Raw genomic sequence first — 12,538 nt, 5'->3', positions numbered from 1 at the left:
AAAACTGTTATTGTTTTTCTGATATTAAGCATCGTAGTTAATCTTTCTAATGTATGTCCATTAATTTTAATGATAATAGAAGTTTTAAAAAAAATCTAATTGAGATTATTTTGCAAGATAATCTGATTTTGACATTATTCACAATTAATGATAATTTTGACATCACAGAAAAAATAAATGATATGAAGCTGAAAATGGATACTTCTGTGGATATAAGGTCACCATGGGACCTTGAGATCCTCCAGCAAGAGTTGGAAAGCGTTGCTGGGGAGAAAGACGTCTAGAATACTTTGCTAAGTCTGCTGCAAACGTTATCTGACCCTGGATAAGAGGAAGATGATGGATGGATGGTGACCATGGATATCAGCAATGTCAAAAACGATGAGTTAAGAATTCATTTTCTAAAAATGTTTAGTATTTGTATTTTCTTGTTGTTTGGTTGGATGTTTTTTCCCTGGGTTTCATGTTCTTTATGTATTCACATGTCTATAATCCATGAATTGCACATGTTGCTATATGAGTTATATAAAAGAGTGCAGAGATGTTTATTTACTAAACTATGGAATGTGTGAAAAAAAAGAAAAAATCATAATGATTTGGTGATGATGACGATTATGTTGGGGTCTCTACCAAACCAATACGTTTTGTCACATCTGGATAACTTCTTAATAAGGCTGTTTTGTCACACATTTGTATATTGCATTTTGATTAATTGTGCAGCCCTAATTTAAGCATATTGACAAGTGATTAAAGAGACAATTAACAGATTACTCATTTGTCACATTATATGGCCAAATCCTTGATACAAATTTGGGCTGTTAGCAAGAGAAAATGACATGAAAATAGCTGATGGAAAACTCTCCAACCGAGGACAACTGGGTAGCAATTATCCATACCTGACCTTTACTGTACAATACTAACAAAGTGTAAAATACCAGGGAAAACTGACCTTTTCTTATGTGCAGATGTCACCTATTATGAATCGTATACCACAGAAAGATCCTGTTCCAGTACAATTACTGTTAATACGCACATCGACCCACTAATTACGCCAATAATCAATCAATCATTAAAAATGAAATTGAAAAAAAAAACTGTAAAAATTATAAGAAAAGCCCCATTGATTCCAAAAAATACATTCAGAGGCGACACAGTCCTTTGTTTTATACGATTTGGTCTTATTTAGGTCACACAATGTGACAAAAACAAGCGCCACGAGGGCAGAGTGTGAGGTGTTAGGCTGTGGCTCTGGAGGTTGGCGTGACGCTTCAGGACTGTGTGAACGAGGCTTTCTTCGTGCTGTCTTGCGTCTTCCGCTGACCACACGCTCAGCGCTCTACAAACGGCGTCAGCAACTCTGGCCCGGCCTGTATTATTTTGTCCATCCAGATGCATTACAAATGAATACTCAGCCCTGGCCTAATGGCTTGGTAAAAAGTCACTCTCAACAACTCATTCTCTCTCGCTCGCTCCCTGACAAAAAGACCGCTTGACAGCAAAATTAACCAACTGCCACCACTTGTGATGGTAATTGGAAGCTACAGTTTCTGAGTCTTTAGCGTGGTCTTGAGGGGACAAAGGGTGCCGCTCTGATTGATTTTCTTTGTTGCTAGTGACATCTAGTGGGAGCTCACTATTATGTGATGGTGCATACACTTAAAATGAACACAAAAAGGGTTTTTTTGAATACAGGATCAGGTATGTCATTGTGTCTCTGGCAGGAAGATATGCTCCCGAAAATTATTTTAACTTTATGACACAAAAAGCAAGATGAATTTAGCACAAAGAAAAACTTTATAATGAGGAGGATGTACTTCTTATTACTCTTTCTCTACAGGCAGTGCAGGAGACGTTTTCTCTTTGTCCCTGGAGCTGTCTTTGACCTCTTGACATCATAGGTCGAGCCTTCATTGTCAATATATTGCGGCTAAACATAATGGTTACCACATCACCAGACACCCTTTACAGAAAGGTCAGAGGTCAGGTCAGCTAAAGCGATCTCTTGGATCTATGATCTCATTTAACGGGGGGGGAGCGTTTTGCCCGGGGGATTTGAACCCCTCTTCACCAGCTGGTGTTTCTCTGCTGACTGTACCAACATGACACCTGTCACATTCACAGTATCAACAGCAGATAATTTATATTTCAGTCTGAGCTGACTTATCTTTAAAATAAATGAGCTCATACTGTTTCTGTTTCCTGTCAGAATAATGCCGTCTCTGTTGTCTGTGTACTGTCTCCGCCAGTCACACTGTGACCTGCCTGACTGTATAGCATTACAGTATTCCCATTTTCAGAGTTGAAGCTAGGGCAAAAGATCCCTAAAATTAGCAGGGTAAGTGCCCTGTCTCTACCGCTGCCCTGCAGCAGTGACGTTAATTGCGCTCTATTTATACTTTAAGAGAGCAGGACTGAGAAAGATCAAGTTTCTGTTATGCATTATTTCAGTGTCCTCAGGTTTATGTGAGCGGAGCAGTGGAGAGCACATGTTTAGTATAAAGAGCTGATTATAAATGGGCACTGATTGTTTTTTAATATTCTTCTATCTCACACAATGTAAATTACTTTGTCTTCCACTTTCTAAATCAGACAATTTTATGGATCTGGCTGCCTTGATGGGATTGCAGAGCTTTTATGTGCTGCTATCCTGAGCATTAAAATCCATCTAATTATGTATGATGATGCTCTTAATGCAAATGCAAACAGCACTTAAGCTAAAGAACCAGCGACGAATCAGAGCAGGGAAAGGGAGATAATCAATTTCCAAATTTTAGATGCTTAATGTTCAGTTTCCATATCTAAAAAACAGTTTCAAAGAAAGCTTTTCCACACAGGTTATGTTGTGACACTGAATTTTATTCAAGTATCTCCAACACACTTTTGTTCTCGAGTTATCATCAGTTAAACGAATCAGTTGAGAAAGAGAAAGGCAGCGACTGTTCAAATAGCCTGAATGTAAGTTTGTCTATTTCTGATTTAGAGCCTCTCAGTGTGCATTCGACTTGGTGGTGCTTCGCACAGACAAACAAATAAAACATTCATGATGACACAAGATGAACAAAAGAGAGACCATTAAAAATAAGACTAAGATGCAGGAATGGAGCAGTCCGTTTCCATTTCTGTGAGCTGCATCTGAGGTTAAAGGGAAAATTCACTCCGAAAACAGAATTGACACAAGATCTTGAACAGACTTTTCTAATGGAGACTAACCGGAGGGCTTAAGCTCTGTTATCGTCACTAAATGTTCTGTTTCTGATACTGCTTCTCTGACAGCGAATTAAATATCTCTGGTTTTGTTAACATTACACAGAAGAAGAGGTATGTAGGCACACTTTAAGCTCCAGTTTGAAACTATTCATTTGGACATAGGCAGATATCTTAAGAAAACATTCTCGAGATGCCAATTCATTGTCAGCGAAGCAGTCTCTGGTCTGTGGTCAATATCCTGTTAGGATAAGCATGTAAAATGGAAGAATAATCCCATGAAAAATATGTTCATGTAGTGAATTGATGGCCTCTAATTGGAATATCATAAACTGCATAGGTTAGAAACGTCTGTGTGGAGAACTGGGGAGTGTTAGCCAAACAATGGCACCTGCTCTTTTCACCAGAGGATACCTAAAGAGGATCCTCATCCTCAGTGTTATAAAGCTGTCAAATCAAGTCACATCAAATATCTTCTGGAACTGGAAGCTTCATGTATCACCTTTAGGTTTTCACCTCTCCTTATAATTAAAGTTAAGTTAGTTGCTTTTCATTTTGCCACCAGTTTACAGTCTGTAACAGGACACGGCTCGATGGCTGACATTTGGCACAGTAAAATCAACACCTTCCCATACAGAGAATGGTTATGTGTGAACAGGCAGAACCAGGCAAAGAAAACTGCCAGCGAGCAAAGTTTGTTCAAACACATCCTTTTCTGAATGAATCTGCAAGTGAGCTACAATATTCACTCTTCATTTCCATGCATGTTTTCTGGCTAGTTTGTTCAGAAGCTTCCTATCAGTAATGCTAAAACCCATCTTCTGTACAGTCCAGCCACCAAACACACACACAAACGCCATCGTGTCATAAATCTCCTTTTTACTGGGACAAAAAAGGGGGAAAATGCATTAAAGCCTATATTAAGTTGGATGTTTCACCCAGCTTTAAATAGCAATAGGAACCAACAATCACTTTGAAAGTCTACGTGACTTCATGTCAGAAGTCGAGCGATAACTGACCAGATATCAGCCAGAGATTTAAGCCCCGTGGCTGGATGTTTATTGCTATGGTTTGGTCTGACAGGAGCGAAGCGGAGGTCAAAAAGGAGACAATGATGAAGGAGAATGGCGTGGAGGAGGAAGTCAGTGGCAGGTCGTAGTAAGGTATGGGGGACAACAGGAAGAGTAGTGCAGGGGTGCCTCATCAGGGGACAGAAGTGGAAGTCAGTGCAGCTCAATGAAAGCCTCCATCTCCTCAGAGATCAGTCCCCTGTAGGGCAGTCTGTGCTTCTCTATTGCACGCGCCGCCAGGCACTGAAGGGTGACGTAGTTGAGCGGGTAGAGGGCCGGGTGTCCGCTGCTCTGCTCGTCCAGCAGCTCGTAGGCCGTCTTCCTCTGTGCGTTTTTAGCGTCAAAGTGAGCCCCGGCCTTCATAAGTAGCGCCATAATCTCCGGACAGCCGTTGTTGGCGGCGATGTGCAGCGGCGTGTTGTTCTCGCAGTCACGTGAGTCGACGTCAGCGCCGCACTCAAGGAGCAGCGCTGCCACCGCCTGGGAGGGGAAGCGGCCCACAGGGTAGCGGCCCACAGACGTGGTTTCCTTGTCTACGGCCATGTGGAGAGGGGTGAAGCCACTGCGACCTCGAGGGTTGAGCTTCAGCAGGCGGTACACTGTGTGCTTCTTCTGATGCTCCTGCTCGGGGCAGCACTCCAGCTTCTCCAGCAGGAAGATGAGGTGCAGGATGATGGAGAGGGCTTTGGTGAACTGAGGTGCTTCCGGTGGGTTGTCCCTCTGCGCCACCGCTCTCTCCACCTCCCTCACACTTTTCCCCAGCACAGTCATCAGGTCGTGGAAGGTGATGCGCGTCGACAAGGTGCCTTTGGCCCGGTCTTGGAGAACAAAAGAGAAGAGCTCTGCAAAAGACAAGAAACTGGAGGCTGTCATGGGACTGAGAGGGTCCAGGTTGCTCTGCTGCATGTCTAAAGCATATTTCCACAGGCTGATGCAGCGCTCAAAGTTGCCCGAGTCAGCGTACACAGCTCCCCTGTAGCGGATGTAATAAGAGGTGTCTGGGTGGGACGGCCCCAGGATGCGCTCTCGAACTAACAAGGCCTGCATCCTCATTTCATCTGGGTCTGTGATCAAAGCCTCCAGCTCCTCTGCAGTGTTCACCTCCTGTGCACAGCCGTAGGCAGGGATGGGGGGACCAGGTGGAGGCTTGGCCAGAGATCCGGTTTTGTCCCCTGGTTGCCTCAGCTCCATGGCCCTTCTCCAGTACCTCATCGCCCCAAGGAGATCCCGCTTTTTGTCCACAAAAGTCGCCCCAAGGAGTTCAAGCGCATCAATGCGCTCCTCTCTGGAGGTGCGGGGCTGGTGGGCGAGGTACTCCACGATGTTGGTGTGACCTGTTACACTCGCAGCGAGCAGCGGAGTCATCCCGTACCCATCCCTCTCCATGCGAGCGTTGCACTTGAGCAGCATCTTCATGATGTCCAGGCTGCCTGACTCAGCGCAGTCGTGGAGGGCGGTGTTTCCTTTCACGCTCTTGCGGTTGACATCAGCACCGCGGTCCAGGAGGAACTTGGCGATCTCCTTGTGGCCCTTGTAACAGGAGATCATGAGGCAGGTGTGGCCGTGGCGGTTGGCGACCTCCATGTCGGCGCTGTGCTCCACCAGGTAGCGGACGATCTCCAGGTGGCCGTCAAAGCAGGCAGCCCGGAGCGGCGTTGAGTTAGTTAGCGTTGCGTTGTTGACTGAGGCACCGTGTTTGAGAAGCGTCTTCACCACGGGGAGGTGACCGGCCGCCGACGCCGCCCACAGCGGCGGAGCCCCCTCGATGGTCTCGCCGTCAAAGTTAACCGCCCCCCCGAGTTCGACATTCGCTTTACAGTGTTCAAGGAGGTAATCTACTACCTCTAAGTGTCCGTACCTGGAGGCTATGAGCAGAGGCGTGCCTCCCTGCGTCTTCTCCTCGGCTAAAGCCTCCAGCTCCTCTGGAGTTTTGTTGCTCAGCAACTTCTGGATAAGTTTCAGCTTACCATCTCTGGCCGCGTTGAAAACCGCCGTGGTTATATCCATTTTACAGGCTCTGAGCTGCCGCGCTGGACGCCAACCCCATTACCACTCGTTTCTGGACGAACTCTCGGGTCTGTTTTTAAACGGCACCGGGCAGGAGTCTCGGTTCGGACTCGGTTTCTAGCTCACATCTTTCTGCCATTTTGAGGGTGCTGTCAAGATGGCGTTTGTGTTGTTTGACAGGTCTGTGTTTACGATGGCAGCGAGGCATTGTGGGTGACGTAGTTCTGACCGAATTCCCAGTTGCGAGAGCGGGAGGGTTTCTTTGGCGTTAAAGAACTACATTTCCCACGATGCGTGCGAGTTTAAAGGTCCCACCAGCTGATGGGTTCGCTTGTTACGGTTGTTCCCACCAGCTCACTTGGACGGGCAGTGCCAGCTGATTCCCGGCTCACAAACCGAACACACCCCCTGAAACAGGAGACTTCCAACAAGTAACATGTCAGAAGCAGATACACGTCACTTTCCCAGTTTGTCCAGGAATATAATAATAATACGAGTTTATGGGACAGCAACACAACTTCATTTTGAGTCAGTAAAAGATTTTTTATTTGAATTTTTTAAATATATTTGTGTTATTATAGGGAGGGGGTGTATCGTATTTAGTATAGGTATAGTTTGATTGCAAATTCTGTAAATAAAATGAAAATAAAATTAGATATAGATGATTCCCTTACAGAGAAATAACAAGTTGTCCTTGTGGCGCTTTGTAGCTCCTTTGCAGACATTACCTACCAGATAAATATCATATCTCTCTGTGATTAAAACAGATCAAACAAACATCTACACAGTAAGAACAATGTGGTATTAAACTGTAGGTGCACTAATCTTAATATCATCACATTCCAGAAATGATGACCAGAAAGGTGACTTGAATATCGACGTACACACTGTAAAGTTGTACATAACCTAACATTGATAAGAACTTATATTATAACTTGCATTATAACATAGGCTATTTAGATTTCTCCATGTGTATCCTCGCCACTCTTTGAAAAATCATCTACCTACTTTCATATTTATAAATGCAGTGTGGCGTGCAGGACTCTGCAGCTGTTGATGAGAGTTGAGCTGTGAAGTAGGATCAGAATATGTTATAAAAAATGAATACTAGTTGACTTCTGGGGGATTTGAATATTTGTGTAATGACATGACACCTCGGCTTGGCAACAATCACAAAGATCTGAATTTTCGCTTCTTTGTTATTAAACCGAAAGATGGAAAGGACACAAAAATCATAATTGAACAAACACATCAACACATTGTCTCTGCTTTTTTTTTTTTTTTCGAGAATGTACCATAGTTACTTTTAATACAATTAAAACTTTGAGTAGTTTACAAGGAAAATCAGGACACGTCAGACTACCGTGCCAGAATTATAATGTGATGGACTGTGTGATAGTCCCTGCTTGCGTTTCTTGTCAAACAGAGCAAGTAACTGTTACTTAAAATGAATGATTATTCAATTTAAAGTGCCTGGGTAGCATTTCAAGATGGACCTTAACAAAGTCTCTCCATCACCTCCCTTAATGCCACAAAGCCAGCTGCCCTGATGGCTGAAATTCTTCTAAAAACATAAAACCTCACAGGAACAAGCTCAAAGTATCTCGTGATAAAATTACTGCTGTTTGGCTTTTGAACTCGTTCATATCTATGATCCACAAACTATCATCAGGTTTTGATTATACTTTTGTTGTGAAATAACCAAAACTGTTTTAACTTGGGCAGAAAATGTGTTTTCACATAGGAATCCATTACTAACAGTAAGACGCTGATTGAGAAACATTTTTTAAAAGACTTTTGTATCAGTGGAAACAAAAAAGGGGTTTAGAAACACTTAATGGTTCACTCCATTCAGAGATTATTACCTTATTTTGTCTCTTCTGCACAATTTGAATTACCAAGGTCTTTCTTAGCCAGTTTTATCTCTTTGCTCTCAAAGTCTGCAGCAATTAAAAGTTCTTTAAGCTCACAGATGAATGTTTCCTTTATCAGTAAATGAAGCCGGCTGCAGATCACCCATAAGCCTGAGAGTGTTCTCAGAGTGTTTACATTTTTTAAAATGAAATGTTTTTCTTTCCTATCGGGGTTCATTGGAGTCCCAGTGTATAAGAGCAGGTCATAAGTCAATTAAATTGGCTTTAACTCCTTAAAACATAATACAGTATTTCTAAAGGATTGTGAAGTGTCATTCTAATGTTTCACCAGTAGAGGGCGCATGATATCCACACTTGGATGATGCTCTTTAGTAGGATGACCCCTGTACGCATGACAGATGTATTAGTGTGGACTATAGGGATGTGTTGGACTCCCTCAGCACAGACGTGTTTTCATGCCTCAATCCAAATATTGAACACATAAAATTAAGCTGTATCCTCACTGTACAGATAAACTACGAGGGTAGGAGAGTTTTCGATTCAGGAGAGTGATTGAGCCGTGATTAAACCCTCCTGCTGCCCCTAATATCAATTTGGAACCCTCTGGAGGAGAGGCTGTGTCGTAAACATGTCTCTAAAATTAAACAGGGAGTTTGGTTGCACACAAAGACAATATCATGTGCAGAGATTCCGGATTAAAAGCCTCGCAAATGACACCCAGCCTGCGCCGGCCTCACAGGGCCCAGCCTCCGAGATGTTTACAAAAACTGGAACGCTAGAGGGTGGTGAGGGGGGTGTAATCATTTCCTCAGGCTCGTGCTTGATCCTAAGGAAATATTAGAAGGCAATCACTGAGACGAAGCTGCGGGGTGAAAAAAAAAAAGCATCAGTGAGTTTAACGTTTTTATTCACATGTTCACATGTAACAACAGTCATATAAACAGTACATCCAGGAGCAATTACAATCTAATCCCCAAATATATAAATTCTTTAGTACACAGAGGACCACAGGAACGTGCAAAAAATCCACATGTACTATTATTACTGCGTCATCACTGCGGCTGACATGACACTGAGCCACATCCGAAGGAAACACCTCAATATTTAGGCACAACAGCTCCACTGGTCACGTTGCTAATACACTGGTAAGCATGTACATAACGGCGGACTTCCATCTGTTTGATCGGGACGGAGCAGTTTTATATTCTTTCTTTGCAAGAAACAGCTCCCTCGTTATCGACGTGATCGGCATGCTTTCACCTGCCCAGTCTTCGTCACATCTGTGGAGTGCGATAGAAAGGTAGCCAGAGAAGAAAAAGGGCCCCTGGAGACGTGGAGCTGCTTGTTTCCACCGAGGTCTTGACAGCGGCTCCCTAGAGGCCCGCGAGCAGCTCACTGAGCAGCACCTCCCTCTCTCCTAGAAGCACATCTCTCCTCAGACTGGTCCCTTTGTTCACTACCTTTATCTTCATGGCCAGACTCTTCACCTGCGCCTTGGGCAGCGCGTCGAAAAAGAAGTCCTCGTTGAACACTGGGTTCCTGCTGTTCTTGATGATGGTGCTCCTCTGTTTCTGCTGCTTGCCAGGTTTCAGGTAGAGCGCCACGCAGCAGTTGATGCTCTTAAGGTCCGTCTGCCTGTCGTAAAGGGCCTCGGCCGCCAGCACGCGCACCCTCAGCCGGGCCGCCTCCGGGTCGTAGTGAGTGCTCAGCCTCAGTGTCCCCCCCTTGTGGAGGTTGATGGTGTGCTCACGCTGCAGGACGTCCGAAGCTGCTCCCCGCGAGCCGCTGCTTTTACACCCTCTGAAGGCAGGGGACGGGGGGCAGCGGTTGCGGCGGCGCTGCATGTTGGGGCTGTTGTCTGCTGAGCTGCAGTCATCGGTGGAGAGAGAGCTGTGGCGTGCCAGGGTGCGCTTGGCACGAGACACCTTCAGGGGGAGAGAAAAAGCACCGGGTAAACATACAGGAAGAAGAAAAACCCATGAACAATTCATTAACAACAACATCTGTTGATCATTCTCTCGATTAATCGATTGGTTGCTTGGTCAGTTATTCTGTTTACTGTCACAGAGTAAAGAAACCAGGAAACATTCACATCTGAGAGGCTGGAATCAGAGACTTTTTTCTTGTGACGATTAAGTGATTATCAAAGTAGTCGACGGTTAAAGTAAGAAACAGCTGTCACCTTGGCCTGTGTCTGCTGTGTGATGGAGCGTAGGAGGGAAGCAGAGCGGGAGAGGAGAGGGGAGTTAAATGGGGATGAGTCCGCTGAGGAGCAGGTGTCGCTCTCTCCGCCGCTGAAGTAGCGGTAGGGGTTGGGGTCCGCTGGAGCCAGGAGAGTCCCCCCTTGGGAGCGCCTCTGGGAGTTGGGCGAGGTGAAAGGGCTGTTGGGGTCGCTGTGGAAGAGGCTCTCCTTGCGTCGGGTGTGAGGAGACTCCACCAGGGTGGAGAACCCGTAGGAGGTCTGAGCCTTGGGGACGTAGGGCAGAGACATTGCAGTCTGTGACTGTGGGTCTGCGTTGGTGTTGACATCAGGGCTGACCCTGTCCGCAGATGCTGGCTCGTCGGCGCTCTCTATCTGGATGATGTGACGGTTGGCCGACTTCTGGAGGTTGCGGGTGTCTCCCACCATGCGTGAGAAGAGGCGAGGGCTGCAGGGGTTCTTGCTGCTCCGTGCTCTGGGGCTCTGGCTGCAGATGGCGTGGTCAGAGGAGGAGGGTCGCAGCGTAGAGAGGTGCTGAGGCTCAGGGGTGAGGGACTCCTCTGGAGGGCAGCAGATCAGTTTCGGGGGGATGAAGAAATCTGGGATCTTGTCCGGAGTGAGGACGTTGGCGTAAACAGAGACGGGAATGGCCTCTGTTGTCTGCGGGGGCTGGGATTTTGTCCCACTGCTCTCCACAGAGCTACGGAGCTTCTCCAGGAGCCACATGCCCACTCAGACGCCTCAGCTCACAGTTTCTCTGTTAACAGGAAAGTGATGCGTGAGGAGGAGAGAGCAAACAAACAGACATGTGAACAGGATCACATCTCTTTGTTGAGGTTTACTAAACATTTTCCCTGAATAATAAAATAATAAGACTACATGTGTGTCACTGTCGTCCACCAGATCTCTTGAACCAATTAGTGAAGGAGAGCAATGAAGGCTACAAGCCAAGAAGACACAATTCTCACACAATTCAACATTAAAAGAGTGTCTGAAGTGTCCGGAAATAGATTTTCAAATTAAATGTGAAATCACTGTGCAAACAAAGTGACATCAAAAAATAAAATAAATAACCTTATAGCCTAATTCTCCTCTCTAAACGAGCGCTGTTGAGATTCGTATCACCTCACACAAACTCAGCGTCTTTAACAAATCAAACTGCTGCGTTTTTTCTTCAAAATAAAATCACTTTAACTCGTTGGAGTTGTCATTACGCACTCCAATCCTTGAAACACGTTGAAAGGCGAGTCTAAATAACTTTTCCGCCCCGAACAAAGCCCCATTAAGTGCACATGTAACACCAGAACATAAACAAACCTGTTGGTCGTGGAACTCTTTTCCCTTTTTCCTTCGACAAAATTGATCGCCGGCGCGCTCTCGTCCGCAGCCTCTCCAAGCGCTCCGTGCGTAAAAAGGTATTTTCCCGTTCAGCTCAAGTCCAAGCGTGATTCCAAAACGCCTGCCAGCGGTTTAAAGGCAGCTACATGAGGTACTCCCGCTTTATATGACGGGGGTCTCCGACTTCTGAGCCAATGAGAAGGTTGTGGAAGCCTCCCATGATATTTACCATAAAACCCTTCCCTGCGGGTGGGGGCAGTCTAATTTAAAGGCTGTTGCTTCATCAGCCACAAAGTGTTGCACATTATCTCACAGCTCATTGATTTTTCTTAAAGAGAGTGACACAGGGATTTCACTGAGCGTACACGTGAGATCCACCCTCTCATGCATTGTTGTCACACAGTTCCTCTCTGCCTTTAATACAGACGTCCTTAATTGGACTTCCTGTTGGGAATCTGGTGATGATGTGGAGTGACAACATGTGGTGTTGACATCCTCAGGCTCCACTCATTTAGCCGTGAGAAAGTTGAGATGATTGTGTACATGCGGTGGTCAAATCAAGTAAACACACCACGACAGAGAAACAGAAGTTTTATCACATTGATTTTTGCCTTCAAACTTTTTTAGTGCTGCATCAGAGCAGCCTATAAATCATCACAGCTTGAAGTTTTTAGAAGAGCCTGTTGTCAAGTCCCCACACTTGCTTCCAGCACTTTTTCTGATAGTTTCTTACATCCTGGCGTTTATCCATTAATCCTCTCCTGGCTGTGTCGCTGACTTTGATGTATTGCTGGGATGTGCCCCTCGTAGAGACTCTCCGCTGGTTGCTTTACCCAAAACTCTGA

The 12,538-nt window shown here is 45.3% G+C and overlaps 2 protein-coding genes across 2 annotated transcripts; both read right to left on the bottom strand.

Annotated features, from left to right (window-relative positions):
• Positions 1–2,835: 2,835 nt before the first annotated feature.
• On the bottom strand, positions 2,836–6,498 carry fem1a (fem-1 homolog a). Its single transcript, XM_084369986.1, has one exon. It carries the CDS (start codon positions 6,279–6,281, stop codon positions 4,428–4,430), a length of 1,854 nt encoding a protein of 617 aa, XP_084226112.1. The 5' UTR covers positions 6,282–6,498; the 3' UTR covers positions 2,836–4,427.
• Positions 6,499–9,045: 2,547 nt separating this feature from the next.
• Positions 9,046–12,094, bottom strand: LOC311266381 (C2 calcium-dependent domain-containing protein 4C-like). The gene is made up of 3 exons (XM_084368728.1): positions 11,673–12,094; positions 10,338–11,112; positions 9,046–10,080 (listed from the first exon to the last, which is right to left on the bottom strand). The coding sequence occupies exons 2-3, from the start codon at positions 11,079–11,081 to the stop codon at positions 9,529–9,531; spliced, it is 1,296 nt and encodes a 431-aa protein (XP_084224854.1). The 5' UTR covers positions 11,082–11,112; positions 11,673–12,094; the 3' UTR covers positions 9,046–9,528.
• Positions 12,095–12,538: the final 444 nt, after the last annotated feature.

The sequence above is a fragment of the Pagrus pagrus genome (genome assembly GCF_965226575.1).
Source record: "Pagrus pagrus genome assembly, chromosome: 12".
NCBI classification, from domain to species: Eukaryota; Metazoa; Chordata; class Actinopteri; order Spariformes; family Sparidae; genus Pagrus; species Pagrus pagrus.
Note: the sequence above shows the minus strand (reverse complement) of the source record. Positions and strands in the feature narration are given on the sequence as shown.